General features: G+C 43.2%; 1 protein-coding gene across 4 annotated transcripts in view; it reads left to right on the plus strand.

Moving 5' to 3' along the window:
* The window catches only part of COL26A1 (collagen type XXVI alpha 1 chain), a 191930-nt gene that overhangs the window by 24641 nt on the left and 150498 nt on the right, over positions 1 to 16791 (plus strand). For all 4 annotated transcript variants that reach the window (XM_080365411.1, XM_080365412.1, XM_080365414.1 and 1 more), the window contains exon 3: positions 12892 to 13014. In XM_080365411.1, the coding sequence (XP_080221537.1) occupies positions 12892 to 13014 (123 nt within the window). The remainder of the gene's footprint in view (positions 1 to 12891; positions 13015 to 16791) is intronic.

The following is a 16791-nucleotide window of genomic DNA, read 5'->3' on the forward strand; positions in this document are numbered from 1 at the left end:
TGAATTTGCTGCAAGCTTTTGCAAGTAGTGCGTGCCCAAAATGTCAGTCTAGGGTCAGTTGCTGCTTCTTCGCACGCGTAGACTGAGATTTCTCACTGATAACTCTATATATTCCCTTCCCAGCAGAGCGGTGAGGGATGCCTGTAGAGCCTTTGCTTTAGGAGGTTGGATCGATCATCTGTGTGCATCAGTTTGCACCCTTACCAAATTTGTGGTTAGAATGCTGTTGTGGAGTTTCCCACTTTGCCTTGGTGGAGACAGCTAGGTTGCCCTGCTCTTTTATATTGGCAGGTAATTTTAAACTTAAGCAATGACCAAAAAACCTCTACAACCCCCCATCTAATGGGGTTTGCCATACTTATAATTCCCCACAGACCAGGACAGGATTTTTTCTGGCCAGATGTCTGTATCTCTCCTTTGGACCTCCTGCTGTCCCCTCTCTCTTGCTTAGTGCTTCTTTCTCCCCATCCGGTTTCCCATGTGTGTAGTCGGGAATGTTTCAAGGCAGTGTTATCATTCCTAAGGAATCTACTGTGCGTGCACAGGCTATGGAGGGTTTTTTTGGGGCTGTTATTACTTGGCCAAATCAAACCTATTTTCCACCTGGATACCGAAATGTAGATCTCCTCCCTCAAGACCATCTTCCTTCCAAATAGAGGCTTCCAAAGCACCGAGGCACTAAAGCGGTTTCTTAGATTGCTCAAGAATTTTTTAATAATAGAAAAAGGTGTTAGTGTTTCTGTTCACAAGAGACTTTATTTTGTTAAGATTTTTATTTTCTAATGAACAAACTGGATTGCAGCAAAGTTTAAAAGAATACAAATAATTGCTTTTGGCTAGAAATGAGGTATGGAGACTGCTTCCAAAACCAGTGAAAGCTTAAAAAGGTATGTTAAAAGCAGAAGAACCTTTAAAATTAAAAATAAGTAGTTAGAGCACTTCATCTCTAGATGTCTTTGCAAAGTGCAGTGGGTTCTGTGTGATTGAGATGTATACCATTTGCCTAAAAGTTAATTTAAAACTTGATGAGGCAATACAGCGTATTCACTAGCAGGGTTTGGGACTACTGTGTGCAAAAGAGCTGATCTACAGCAAATGCTATGTAGTTACTTTTTATGGCATTGGACAGATGAAGCCGGCAGAGTGTAAGAGTGGGAGTCTGGAAAAGGTGAAGAGGAGGTTGCTGGTATAGCAGAACATTGTGCGCCTGTAACTACCGTATCCAAGCTGTGTTACATTCGCATGGAGTTTTGAACAAGGCTTCCGCTTTGTGCAGATGAAGCGTTTTGAAAGGGCTTATGACCTGCAACTGGGGAAGCATTTTAGGGCAATTCATTGCTGCCTTTAGATAGGCACTGGGAATGGCTGACTGGAGAGGGAGGCAAGGAAAGGAAATATGTGAACACCTAATCACCCATGGGTGTGGATGTGCATTTGTAAAGGGTACTACTAGTTTCTACACTAAAGATGATTTTTGAGAATTTGAAGCTGTGCAAATAGGAATTTATTAACCGTAAAGCTATTGAGGCATCATCCCGCCTTAGCTTGCTGTCTCTGATCTCTCTCCCAACATGCACTTGAATCAAAACTGAATGTTGTAAAGGGCAAACTCAGCTCTCCGATCACACAACAGATCTCAGTTTTCATGTTCCTACTTCCCTACACATGAAACTCCCATGGGTGTGACTGGAACAATAGGATTATTTTCCAAATTATTTTTTATTGTTAGTAACGCCCAGGACAGCCTTGTGCCAGACATGGCAGACATGGAATAAAAAGTTTTCAATTTAAATAGCAAATTAACACACAGGCTTTGGGTTTTGTTTTTCAGACTGATTAACGCTTTGAATACTGAGGCAGGGAGGTTCTGCAAGTCTTTGTTTTCATTGAACTGGGGCCTCATGTGGCTCATCTTGGGGATCTCTGAACTGGGCAAGTGAAAGACAGCCTGCTTTATCTACTCCATGCAACACAGCCTGGTATTCTGAATGACCTGGCATATCAGTAGAGCAGTTACTGGAGAAAAGTACTTTGCTTTTGGAGTATAGGCATGTCGGTAGGGTACAGCTTTCCCCAGAAAATCTTCCTGGAGCACCCACAGTAGTCTTGTCTCAGGCCTAATGCAAGTGCTGCCTGATGGGACCTGACCTTTAGTTGCCTCACTGAATGCAAGTAGCTAAACTGACAAATCAAAAAGGGAAAGGAGGAATTGTTTATCTCAAAGCAGTACAAGTAGATGGATTTGTCTAGACTGGCTTATTCTAATCACCTCTTCCAGCACTGCAAACATTAGAAAGCTGTAGGGGTTTCTTGCATTTGAGGAAATGCTGGTTTATTTAGCAGTTTCAATAAGGATGTTGTCATGTCTGGGTCTTTGCATGGCAGTCACCTGAAACAGAAGTGATGTGGAATACAGCTGAACCTGCACACTTATTGCAACTTCACTCTAGTAAGAGGTCCCTCTGGCTTATGAAATCTAGTTCCCAACAATCATGGGCAACCACATGGTAGTTAACTACTCTAGAAAGATCTGCTGCATAATCCCTTGTATGCTAGAGTTCACAAACTCCTTTACAAGTTGCTGCACAAACTGAAGATCTAGACCAAATGAATTGATTATAATGGGCCACAGGAAAAGAGGAGGAAGGAGGGTAGGTGGAAGAAGTGTGTCTAGAGGAGTTCTGGGTCCTATTTACCTAACACAGCTATCAGTACAGGTATCGCCAGTTGTATCCTAACACTTGTGAATCTGAAACTAATGCTCTGATTTGCTTTTCAATGCCTTTTGGATCCCATATGACACTGCTCTGAGTGTTAAATAGCTCAGGAAAACAAATCTGTATTCCCTTACAGAGAAAAAGCAATGTTTTGTCTGTGGGATCTCTTTCAATATATACTTTTTTTTTTTATGTTAACTATCAAAAAGGTGTACCTGTCTCCAATGACAGTAATCTCTCTACTGCGCAGCTCCAGGAAAAACCTGAAAGGTGCATGTTTACATGGGCAGATTAACATCATGCAATTAACAGGAAGCAATGACTTGATCATGCCCTCCTAATTCTTTTTCTTTGATACGCTCAGTGCTCTCTTTTTGACATTGCCTTTTGTTCTTGTTGTAATTTGTGGGTTTTGGTGCCAGTATAATGCTAATGAGAAACACTGCTTCATTTAGGCAAAGTTCCTGAGTTCCTGTCATGCATGTGGCTTTCATTGCTGCTGGTAAGCGCTGCGAATTTGGCAACAGAGGGCTGAATGTGAGGCACAAAGATGCACTGTTGTCTGTACAGAGCTCAGCAAGCAAAAAAATAAATTCAGGAGCAGACCCTGTTCAATCCTTGTGGGCTAGCTGTTGATGCGTGCAGATATGTGCTTAGTCCTACAGGGCCAGTGATTTGAAGGAGATGCTGAAAACCAGCAGAAGCCTGATTTTCTGTTTTGTAGGACTCAAATTGTGCGAAGTGTTGTTTTGCTGTGATGTAACGCAGCATGGGGAATTAGAGACAGTTATGGGTACTGACTTTAGGGATGGTGGAGGAGACTCTGCAGCCACAACAGGAGCGGTTAGTAAAGCATATGATTCTGTTACAGGATCGCTGACTCCTTATGCTAGTTTTCTTAATGTTTTTCTCTGTGCAAAGTTTTTAAGGACAAGCAGGTGTGTGTCAGTGTCTTCTTTTTCCACTTAACAATTCCCTCTCCACCTCCTGCTAATTCAAAGTTAATTTACTTCTGAATGAATTTATGTTGGTGTAAATTTAGAGGTACTGACTTCTATCAAAGTTAGTCTTGTACTTAAATGAAGAACAGGGCCACTGTCCTCAACTTAAAACAGTTCTAAATCAGAACTTTAGAGGACACGTAAACGAGTGCCAAATGTCTTCTTTGATCACAGGGGTATGTTGCGGACAAAGTTGGTGTTCCAAATCTGAGCTCTATACTTTAAATCAAGGTCTTAAGGACGTTTTTTCCTCTGACTCCACCCCTCACTTCAAGGTCATGCTTTCTAGGAATGAACAAACCAGTACTAGGGATGTATTTGCAATATAAAGGTAGGAGAGCTATCTATGACCAGGTTATCTAGCTGTGCAAAAATGTTTAGACTCAGCTTCTTTTGTAAGGCTCCAATTCAAGTAGCTTTTATGTAGCAAAAATGACATATTTGGTTGTAATTGTGCATGATTTCCATGCTGCGTGGCTATCGAATGCCAAATTCCATCAAGTCAGTCTAATTTAACAAGGAGAGATTCCATGGATATTTTTGTACGTTTCCTTTTTCCTCCTTCTGTGAACACTGGAAACTACTGTATTCTCATTGATTGCAATAAGCTCGGGGGAGGGAGGAGCAAAAGAGTTCAGTGCCTAGAAGAATGCCTGTAAAAGCAAAGCACTTCAAAGGAGTAAACCTCCCTTTTATTTCTGAGCACTCAGTCATGGACTAACTTCTTTCATTTTCATGATGAATGTAATTATGGTTCAGGTCAACCATATTTATTGTTTGATTCAGTTGGAACATGCCACAAGCAAACTGAGAGTTGCTGGTTAGTGGGTATAAATCAGAGGGACTTTATGCTAGAGACCTTGTGCCTTCTTGCATCTTTACCCTTATGCATGCATAAACAGATATGTATGCACAGAGGTATATGTATGGATCATAGCTCACTTATTTCTGATGCTACCTGCCTGTTCAACCTTTTTTAAGTCTTCATCTGCCTTTGTTATATTCTGCATTTATATTGGTGCTGATGCACTGGGTGGATCTACTGTACAAATGAATCAAGTGTGTGTGACAGAGCAGTGCTATCGTCTTCAGAGCCCCTCCTTCATTAGTTACAGCAGCTGGAAGGTGCCTTGCAAATGTGACGGGGCGTTGGAAGGCAAGTAGAATGGTCTCATGGCTGAAGAAGCTGAATGTTGCTCTGGGGAGCTGGATTCCCTCTTTGTCTCTGAAAAAGTGTTGCATCCGTGGCTTCACACTACTTGGCTGTTCTGCTTGAGGCTTTCAATAATTTAAGTAGGGAGAGGTTTTTCCTTTAACCCCTGTAACTTCAATGGCTGCAGAAACATAAGACAAAATTTTGCGCAGTTTATTATGAACTGAAGCAAGTTCAGCCCTTGCGAGTAATGTTGTTTGGAAGGTCAACCATGCACACAACAAGGCAAGGAAAGCAAAATTAAATGTGCTTGGCTGCAGAACTTGCTGAAGATTAGAGCTGTTGTGCCGACTGAACTGCATTTTCCTCCTGAGGTAAAGGTTGCTCTAGGACTAAAATCCCTCCGGTGGTCTCTGATAATCCACTTTGCGTGGGAAAACCTAAGACTGTTACTGGCAACTGAGTATTTGAAGTGCACTAAGCACAGAACATATTGCCCACTCAGGAAGGGTTATGCTGTTGGGAGGTACCTAGATAAATTGTCCCATCTTACTTTGCTAGCCAGAACTTATTTTTATGGCCACTTTTTTCAAACTTGTATTGGGGTGGTGTGTGTGTAGAAAGGTTGGAGTTCCTTCCAGTCTTTGTCTGACCAACATAGTGGAGTGGGAGACCTGGAACTTGTCTTACTCCTGTTCATGCGTCTGGCTCGCTGCTGCTGTCTGGCTTCAGAAACACCAGCAGTCTTCCAGTTTTATTTGTTTCCCAAAATGAATGGGCTGTTACAAAGACTTTTATCGCCTTTTTACAGGAGTCAGGGTAACCTCTGTTAGTGACTATGAAGTACTCAGTGGGAGTAAGGCATGCATAAAACGTCAATATTGACAACAAGATTACTGTGGCTTGTCGTGTCTTCTGACTTGCAGACCTATTAAAACTTTGTAATGGAAGGGCAGACTGCTTTGAACTGAATCTTGCCATCACAAACTTGTGTACAGCCAGCCCCTGGCCACTGCCAGGTCATCTTTCATGGATTCCTTAGCAGTGGTCCATCAATCTACAGACCAGAATCAATCCAGCAACTCTGAACGTTGATATTGTGGAGACTGGTGCTCAAAATTGAATTTTGTAGCTGGCTCTTTGCTGGACAATGAGCTGAATGACATCCTTGGATCCTAAAACCTGGTTACCTTGGGCGAGTGTGAACAGGAGAAACTTAAGCCCAGCTTGGTTTTTATCTCAGCTTTCCAGTAACATCTGATGGGTTTGTTTCCATCTTAGCCAGGTCACAGCAATAAAGAGTAATCTGGTCACAGCCAACTGAATTATCTGGTAAACTTGATCCTGTTGAGGGTCAAACCACGTTCAAGGAGGTGTGTATTTGTGAATAGGAAGGGAATAATACAGGTATGTAGAACTGGATGGTTCAGGAAGAGTACACCAAAGAGCCTGGCAGCTTTTGAATCTGGATTTCTTGGCATGTAGAGGGCAACTTCTGCTCCTGGCCTCAGTGGAGCATATAAACAACTAACCCCTCCTAATGATGGGCTCCAGCACACAATGTATGGACTGCTGCTCTAGCAAAGCAAGTGGGATGCTGTGCTATTTACACAGAGAAAAGGGCACAGTTTGCTTTTGTTACATCAGAACGGCAACTTTTTCCCAGTGAAAGTCAGTGACCTTCTGATTTTATTGAAATTCCTCTCTAGGATTGCAGGGAAATTGATAGCTCCAGTGAAAAATGTTATGAGGAAACTTGGGGAAATCTATCTAGCTATCAAAACACTCCTACTGTTTTCTGTGCCTAAAATGTTGATCTCTGCTAAGTATAACACACAGTGTGTTATCCTTATGGAAACAAAAAGATAATTCAGTGCAGTTGTTTACACAGGAAAAAGCTTTAGGGCAAATCACAAGCATCAGAAATGCCAACCTTATTGAGAGACTTCTGTAATATTTATCGGGAGTGGGGAGGGTCAATTCATGCCCAACCACATGCAACAGGTGCTGATGAAACAGTCCTGCATATAAAGTCCTCTTTTTGCTGCCCCCCAAAGGAGTTTGCTTCTGTCTTGGCCAGCATAGTCGTTGATGATTTGAGCTTTTGTGTTGTATTGTGTGGCATATGCTTTCGTTGGAAGTACTAAAACCTCACTAAATCTCCATTATTTCCTTAGCTCTACAACAGCATAAATGACTTTGTTCAGAGTCCAACTTGTAGGATTGTTTCCGCTGAAAGTGCAGCATTTCATGCTGGTAGGAGCATGGTGTGCGATAAGGCCACAGATATATCAAGAGCTGTAGCCATGTCCTTCACTCCAGTGAACACGTCAGCCAGAAGGTCTTGCCTGTGGTAGGTGTTGCCTGCTGTAGGTCTGTCCTTAACAGGGCATGGCGGCAAGTCAGTTTTGTGTGTGGAGCTGAACTGTCATCCCACTGAAAGAAGTGATTAAGCAAGAATGTAGCTGCTTTCATTTTCAAGTTGCACGCTCCTGATTAAACAGGCTACTTGCTGTGTCCTGATCAGTTCAGCCCAGTGGTTTCTGACAGCGTTTAGTTTGTGATCGCTTTTCTAGTGAAATGAAACCTACTAACAACCAGTTGGCTTTTCTCTTGCAAATCACCTAGAAGGTCCTATGGGGACCCCCAGGAGTCTGAAAAGCTTGGATAAAAGCCAGCAGTTTGGACTAGAAGAGAAGCAAACATTGCTTTTGGGGATGGCTCTGTAAGTTTCTTGTGATGGAAATCTTTCTAAGTGTTCGGTGGAGGGATCCCTTACTACCCCTTGAGTGATTGATGGGCTTGGGAAACAGTACTGTGCAAATCCAAATGGTGTGAAGGAGGGAATAAGCAGCTTGCTGTCTGTCAGTGTCTTCACATCTGTGAAATGACTGCTCTGAGCTAATTCGGTCATACTAGTCTGGAATTAAGCTTTGATATGTGAATATATGGCTATTCTGCAACTTAGAGTATTTTTGCTTGAGTATTTGTTTCCTTACACCTCTCCACCCTCTGCAGTTCCTTTTTCCTTGCACTTGTAGCATTAAGGATTGCAGGCTATACAGACATCATAAACTGTGCATCCAGGTAAGGTTTCTGATGAGAGGCACAGCAAGTTCAGAAAGCTGGTGGGGTGCAGAATGTGGCTTCCTCCTTGGCGTTTGCCTACAGAAGCAAAATGCAGCTCAGGCTCCATCTGCAGTAAGTCCAGCTACCTTTTGGGTCCTCTCAGACCACTCTGTGCATGCCCTGGGAAGTTAGGTTTTCTTATCTGCTTTCATGTCTGGGTGCCTGAAACCATGTATCACTGCTCTTGCTGAGTCAGCAGTGAGCAGACAACTCCCTCCCAGCATCTGCTGAGGGAGGGGATCCATTTAAACTCAGAATAGTAGTTTTCAGATTATCTCCAGATGAAAGAAAACTATTGAATTTGTTGTTCTACTTAGCCTGAAAGGTCCACAGTAACATCCCTAACCTACCCAGTAAGTATGGTTGGATATCTGCTGGTATCAACACTCATATTCCCTCTGGAACAACATGTTGTCAGCTGTGATCAAGATGAGAGATCTTGGTGTGTAGCCCTGGCCTGAAACTGTCTAAATCTCTAACTTGCAGGCCATGTTCTGCAGATCCTCAGTTGTCCATGAAAGTCTTCCAAGAAATAAATATGGTGTGAGAGTAGGGTGTCTCTTTGGGAACAGCTGGGGAAAATGGACCAAGTGAGGCTTCCCTCTCTAAGCAAAGCAGTGGAAGACCGATTCCATGAGATGCTGTGAGGCTTCATGCTAAATATGCTGGTGATGAGCATGCATGATCATGATATCCAACAGACCTAGTCCTAAAGGAGCTGCTATTCGGATCATTTTGTTTGGTCGGAATGTTCTTTTCGAATAAGCATCAATACTTTTTCTGCCATCCTGGATGCATGCCAGCAAAAGTCCTAAACCTTTCTTGCTAGCATCTGTATATAATATAAAGGGTCATTTATAATCTCTGTAAGCCATGATGGGACCTTTCGTCACATTGTCTGAAGCCTGCTTGCGTTCTGGAGACTGTTCTTGCTGACTTTTGGCTTGCAAAGAGAAATCACAGGGTTGTTCTGTCTGCTTTCTTTCATAGTCACTGTGCTGTTATATCTACAGTGAGTTCCAAGCTATATATCCTAATGCATCTTATGATCGGCTGTGTTCCTGTCTTTGTCTCACCTGCTTCTATGCCACAGTAAAAAAACCCAAAACAACTGAAAGTTATGTTATTTATGGGAAGCCAAAAGTGGGATGTTTTGCAAATGGGTATGTACCTTTTGCTCCTGGGTGGGTACCTTTGTAACCAAACTCTTCCTTCTGATCAGTAAGGAGAAGTTAGAGAAATCTGTGTACGGTTACTGCACTCTCAGTGCGCCTGTTGAGGGAAGTGGAAGGTTGTCCCTAGACTTGAGCAAAGGATCTGTTATTTTGCCATGGCCTATCGGTCCTGTTCAGGCTGGCAAACTCAGGCGTTGAATTTAGGCAAGGAAAGCAATGAATGGAGAGCCTCGAGGAAGCTCCTTAATTCCTGTAATGATTGCCTCCTTTTTTAACAGGTCCCTGAGCAGGTCATCTGAAGAAATGAACCTGGGAAAGTGTTGGGTTTCTGTCCTGTGTACTGTTGTGTGGGAGCAGTTTTTACGTCTGACAGCTGCCTGAGGCGCTGTCACTAGATTGTAAGGAGGTCTGTCCAGCACGTCTCAGTTCTGTGAAGGGCTTTTCGAAGGCAGAAATGATAACTTGACTGCCGAATTCCTTTGACTTGCAAGGGGATATGCATACCCGAACAGTTCATTCCAAGGACCACGTAGCGTAAATGTCTGAGAGACCTACTCAGACAACAGCAGTTTTGGATTCGTTGGTAAGAAAATCTGTGTGCATGCCAGCAGCACCCACTGAATGAAAGGCCTGCCAACTTTTGGAGGCAGCTTAAAATAATCAACTTTTCTTGCAATTTTTGACATAGGCAGCCTGCATAGTGCCACCTGTTTAGCTCCAGGTCCACAAATGTAGTGCTAGACAGCCAAGCTGCTTGGAAATAAGCCTTGAAGGAGCAAGATGACATTAAATCTGGGTCTATGCAAGGGAAAGCTAAAGAGAGTAACAGTTAGTTTCCAATTTCTCCTTAGGAGTTGCAATTTGGAGCTGCCATTATATATTAACCAGAGCAGTTAGGCTGCCAGGGTCTGCCTGCAATGCCTGCCTTTCACTGCTGCATTGTGCTGGGGTGTGCAGTGGTGTTTCAGCTTTGTTCACATTCCCACATCTTTTGCCTTCAGGAATATGAAGCTCTCTAGTTCCAGCATCAGATATGGAGGGTTCTGGTTAGAGTGCAGTTGATTTTATTTTTTTTTTTTCTTAATTTGACACAGAAGTGCTTTGGGTGTACCCAAGAAGGTCAGACAGGTTGTCTCAGAAGCCCCAGTATTTGAGCAAAATAATTGGCATAGGATAATCCAGCTCTGCACCATGGAAACAGTACTACTTCTTCCCAGATGATTCTGTGATGGGAGAGGGCCAGAGGGACACACACACAAGCTACATAACAGTTCAGGCATAAAAAATATTTGATTTATTTGGATTTCATTGACAGGCCAGAAAAATGGTCTTAATGTGAGGGGAGGCACTCAAGTCCTTGATAATTATGCTCTGTTTTAAAATGTTCAGTAACTTTATTCTGAATTTGTCAGTATTCATGTCCTTTCGTGCTCTGTTACATGTTGCTAGTGTGCATATTACTGTTTTGTTCTTCTCTTGTGCTGGGACCAATTCCTTTCTCCTTGTATGTTAATTAACAGTTTTGGTTTTCATAATTCTAGGACATGTGCTTCTGCCGTTACCCTGTCAGGTTCTGTCTACGTGCAGTTTGTTTTGCCTGACATGAAATGCTTTTGCCCTGAGGCTTGTGCAGAAGCGCTGTCCTTCTGATGGCTGTAAGCGCTGTGCTAAAAAACGTGCTCAAGGTAAATCATGCAGAGCTGTGGTTTCCCCAAGCCCTCTTGTACTCACCCTTTCTTCTGGCTGCTTTTCCTTCCATGCTCAACTGGCTGTTCCCATGGCACGAGGATATCTTATCCAGACGTACCCATCTGAACAAACACCATGCTAAAGCTTGGTGAGATGAAATAGCCAATTGCACCATGTGTACATGTGAAATGGAAGAGAGACGTTTACTCTGAATTATCACGCTACCAGTCTTTAGCTTCTGTCTTTGTTCTGGGTTTGCTCCCTAAACTTTGTGCAGAAGTTGTTGAGCCTACTAAAGGATCTGCTGTCATCAGGTAGTCTGGAGTTTAATCTCCCCCCACATACACACACTTTTTTTTTGGTGCCCTTTGATTTTATGATGTAGATGTTAGTACAGACATTGGGTGCTAGGCTGTCTGATCCCTATAGATACATACCACAGATCTTCAATAAATCTTAGAAGTGGTTCTCTAAGACCTGCCTGTCAGCATGGGGTCACCTGAGATGTGACTGTACTCCACACTTCCTCATGAGGAATTGCAAGTGGCTTTACAGTGAGCAGGAGCAGTGTCTGTGGGGAAAGCTGTGTGGCTCTGCCTTGGTGCTGCTGACGGGCCTGATGGTGCTGGGCAGAAAGCCACCTTCTCTCTGGGTGCCCCAGTTCACCCAGCTGCTGTAGCTGTAGGTTCAGCAAGCAGCCTGCTGGCCCCGGCTTGCCTGTTGTGGTCTGCAGCGCTCAGTTCAGCTGCCTGCATGCATACCTCTATTCATGGCAATGAGAGTTATCCAGAGGGCAAGGAGCCTTCTGTGGAGATAGGAGGGGAATCCAAAAAGGAAACAAAACTCAGTAAGTGCTGTAAGTGGCAAATTCTGGAAAACTAACCTGCCGTGGGGAAGGTGGGTTAGAGAAGGAGGAGGGGATGTGCAGGTGCTTGTTTCTATGGTGCAAACAGTTTGATTTTTTGGTATGCAAGGTTGGGAAGCTGCTGTGACACTTGGAGAAAAACAGATCAACTGTACTGAGGACTTTTGCTTTAAGATGCATGAGGAGCCAGGACTCTTCTGCGCGTGCAGGGAATGCTTACACAAGCACCTTGTGTGTTTTGAAGCACAAGCTGGTGTCTTTACTTCCCATTAATGACCTCCGTTCTGATCCCCAGTCAGTCAGAAAGTGGCTCTTAAACTTTTTTACATTGGGATGTAAAAGCAAAAATGTAAACCTGTATTCGGCAAATATTAACGATGCTTGCAAGGGGTGGGGGGAAGTATTCCCCCCTAGCATGACACAGGAACCTAACAATGTTTTTCAGAGAAGGTGGAAGAGGGTCTATGGGTCCCTATTCCCAGGACTGACACTGTCCTGCCTTCTCATACACCTTATGGTGAGAAGGTGTCTCTTTTGTTTTCTTGTGAGACAGCATAAGACACTAGTCTCCCCTTCCCCTGCATTTTTTCTTGCCCATTTTTAGACCGTAATCTCACCAGGACAGCAGTATGGCTTGTTTGGCACCTAGCTTGTTTAAGCCCTGCTGACAATGAGCTCCACCACACCAAAAAGCAGAATTTTCCAACTCAGATGTTGTTCAGAATAGTAGGAGGTTGGGGAATGATACCATAATGAGCAGGATGAAATTAAGACCAGTACAATGGGAACTGACTATCAGGAGATTTGGAACACTTTTTTTTTTTTTTTTTTTTTCCTCTCTCTCTTTTTTTTTTTTCTGAAGTCCTATTGTTTATGATAACAGAACTGAATTATGTACTATAAAACTCTAGCCTCTGAGGACTAAGCAGGAGGCATTACTGGATCTCTTGTGGTTCAGGTTGGCAGAAGCTGGGAATCTTTCTGCAGCTATTGGGAGGAGAGGATAGAGTAAGAAATGAAGACTGCAAGTTAGGCTAGCTATGGCTGGCAGAAGAAACAACCCGACCCCCAGATACTTAGTCTGTTTTTACTGCAGTCTGATGTACGTTGGTTCAGCTTGCTGTCGTCTTACTGGGGCTAACAGTGTCCTTTCTCTCCGCAGGCATTGGTGTCACTATACGGTTACACGGACAGTCTCCTGCCAAGTGCAGAATGGGTCAGAAACGGTGATCCAGCGAGTTTATCAGAGCTGCCGGTGGCCAGGACCTTGTGCCAACTTAGTGAGGTAAAAATCTTCCTGTCTTATGTTGCCCAAATATTCCTGCACTTCTCATTAAATTGGTTAGCTTTTAAATACTGTGTAGAGGGTTGAGATCAATGCATCAGGTGTGATACCCTGCTTTCACAGCAGTGTAGCTAAAGAATGCCACTGTTGTTAGCTGCAGAGTAATTGCATGTGAAGGTCGGTGTAGTATTAGGGACAAGCCTAAACAGTGAAACAGTTTAGCTTAGATTGTAATACCAGTTAGTACCTCTGCACACAGGAGGCTGCTGCCAGTCGGGCATGACGCTAATTAAATGTGAAGTCCAATATGGAGTGCAGTGTGACTGAGCAGGGTTAGCAGGATGCTGGACCTATGTGCTGGACATATGCAAGCACTGTGTGGCTTGTTGGTATTGAGTCCTCATACTTGGTCTTTGAGGGTAATGTTGATCACATACACTGAAAACTTTGGTCAAATTCCTTGCAGCTGGTGGTGGACAAAGGTAATGTACCCTGTACCTTTCAGAGTGGAATTTCCTTACAGCACCTCTTACTCCTGCACCTCAGTATCCTTTAGAGACATGCAAGAAAGTACCATTCCCCTCTCCCCAGATGAGAAACAAAGCTTAGAGACAGCAGCTTGTCAAAAACTTGCCCTGAGCCTGCTTTGCCTTTCAATCATTTACAGTCTTGGGACCCACCTACATTTGAGGAAAAAAACCAAACCTTGTGAAATAGCTATCCCCAGCGGCCACCTTTCAGTATGCAAAGTGTCTTTGTATTGTTGAGCTTTGCCTTCTCTGAAAGACATTCTCGGAGCGGAATAGTGTTACCCACCCATCTGGGAGTTAGTGCAAAATACCCATTGTGCTCTAAATTTACACCTAGCTTCTATAACAATTTCCCATGTAGACAAGCCCATAATTTGGCTCATAAGGCTTAGTCATTTTATTGGTATTGTTACCAGTTCATCCACAGGGCACTAGCTGCAGGGTCCTTTCATAGTTCATAACCTAGCCAGAATGTCATTGAACTACCCACTTGAATACCCAGAGATCCACCTTCCCAATCTATTCTTGTGACTCTTCATCTGGAATTTGCATTTTTCCATGTGGCGGTTACCACAGTTGGTTCTCCAGTTTCTACTTGGCCAGTGGTCATTTCAAGTTTTTTCACTTGTAATATATCTGCTTTGGTGTCTCTTTGGTCTTGTTTTATGCAAGGTTGTGGTTGAAACACTTAATATTTTACACTGTCATGGCCAAACTTCTGTTGAAGCTTTTTAATTTCCCAGACTTTTTATGCATATAATTGTCATTAGAAACTTGCAAGCTTTCACCTTGTCTCCTAAACTTGCCAAGAATCTTGCTTATTTTTCCTTGTTAATGTAGCCATAGTTTCATAAGTACTAAACAATTGATCATGTTACTAGTAAAAATCCTTTTTGTGGGCTCCTGCAGTTACTCATACACATTGATTCTTACATTGTTAACCTAGAGGCTTTAGCAGTAATGTGTGTTGTTGTGACATTGTTATTCATGGAACGTTTTCAGTTTCAAATGTAGTTTGGTTCATTTGCCTGATGAGTCCAATTGTTTGGAGACAATGCAGAATGGCAGCACACTTCTCAATTTTTCTTTATATGTGAAAGTATCATGGAAAGAAGCTGGGGTTATTAATATTTAAGATCTCGGCTGGTGAAAGCTCAGCTGATGGAAAGCTGTGTTTCTGGAAGGCTATCACCATGAAGAAACCTACCAGAAGAGACAGTAGGACACTAATGCTCTGCTCCCTCTGCAACTGGGATGAAATGCAAGCAAAGCAAATGGCACCCTTCCAAGGAAATGACTATACCGTCTGTCCTCAGATCCTGTGTTGTGTGACATTCTTGCATGAAGTAGAGAAAGACCGAGGACCTCTTTTTCCCAAGGACCTCCAGAAAGCTGCTGACAAACGCAGGAGCCCACCCAGTTATCAACAAAGGTAAAGCAGGAGTGGCACATGCTGGTTCGTGATAATTTCCTGTACTGCCACTGTACAAAAGGGAGAGCCCCAAGAACAAGTAGCAATGAAGTCGAAGCCACTGAGGTCCTGAGAGCTGAGTGGGTCGCTCAATAAGTTATCCCCATCCGAGACATCTTTTACAAGTGGTTGCTTGGTTTTCGCACTGCATCTGAATTCTAACAACAGAATGAAAAACAGCCATTGAAAATTATGGATCTTGTGACATGTAACTACGGTGAGCAACCTTTGGTAACCCTGAGTCATGTTGCATGGTTGAGATCTTATTTCCTGGGTCCACGTGGCCAGCCTATCAATGTTATATTGCCGGCATCTAGGGATGTGCGAGTAACTGACTATCTCTTGTCTCAGAGTCAAGCTGAGTTTTTAAAATTTGCTACTTTGTAAAATGACATTTTTGCCCCCTCTTTCACCAAAATGATTATTTTCTTTTTAGGAAATGTCACTCTGTCTCCTAATTCAGGTGAATCCCATCTCCCATTTTCAGATGAAAACTCCCAAGGATAGCAATGAGAAAGACAGTCCCTAAAGTCACAGGGAAGTTGAGTCCCTCTTCTATTCAGCACTTATTTCACTAGCGCAGTTCTTTGCGAGTTATACTTGCTTTCCTTATGTTTCTGCTAAGAAATTGGCTTTGAAGGAGCTTGTAAGCTTATACCAACTACCATGTTGCACAACTTCCTTCTACAGATCTCTGAAAATTCCTACAGAAGATGAACAGAGCAGGAAACTCAACTCAGGTGCAATACTTTTTTTTTTCTCTGTGCCACCTCGCCTTCCCCAATGTAGTGGTTTGAGAGTGAATCTGTACCTACTTTTTCAAGACAAAACTGAAAAATCTCGACCCAAACCCTGACAGCTGGTTTAGCATGTTTGAAAGCTTTGGATGACACTGCTATTTGCTTAGGAAGCTGTCCTGGTTTTTCTCAGGACTCTCTGTCTTCTTGTGATGAACACGAGTCTGTGGTGCCAGATGAAGGCAGCTGCTCTGTGGTTAGGGTAAATGTTACCTCTTGTGTTTCAAACTAATATTTCTCGAAGAAAGAATCATGGATGTGGCATGGCAGAATGTGAGCCCATGGGATTGCCGCTTTCCCGCAATGGCTCTCTTTAACAGTAAAAGACACTTCTACCCATGTTTTGTCTAATCCTGTTACGGCAGAATTAAAGTCCAGAAATGCTGCAGGCCCTGATACCTTGCAAGGTCAAGGGATTCACCCCTCAGGGATATCCTAAATAAGGATGTCTTCAGTAGATATCTTCGACAGGGAAAAGCAAGTGTGAGTAGTATCAAGTCTGATAGTGTCCTGTTGTGACACTTCACAAAACACAGGAGAGGACTTGCGCTAGCTTCATGGAAGGGGAAGCAAAGAATCCCTTGTGTCACTAAATGCCTTCTCTAGGTCACCAGTTGTTAAGTGTCGTCCTGTAATACGAAGGAGCTTCTCTATTTTGTCTGTGGTCCTAAATGATTGTCTGCTTGACTGTATCTGCTCCACAGGACAAGTCCCAGCAAGAAAGCTTCCCAGGGCCAATGCTTCATTCCCATCAAAGAATGTTGTTTCTTTTTCCTCCTTACCTTCTCTGTACCAGCATATCTGTCTTTTTGGGTTTTCTGGAAGTCTAGCTTCTGGCGATGTCAGGTTTATTCCAGGTCTGGTAGTGGCTATGCTCTCTGTATCCCTGTGGTTGTTCAGGTGATGTAAATATATCTGCTTTCTTTTTGCAAAAAAGACAAACTTCTGGCTTTCTCCTGTTCTTCTCTAGTGAGATTTC

Source organism: Falco punctatus (assembly GCF_963210335.1).
Source record: "Falco punctatus genome assembly, chromosome: 1".
In the NCBI taxonomy this organism is placed as follows: Eukaryota; Metazoa; Chordata; class Aves; order Falconiformes; family Falconidae; genus Falco; species Falco punctatus.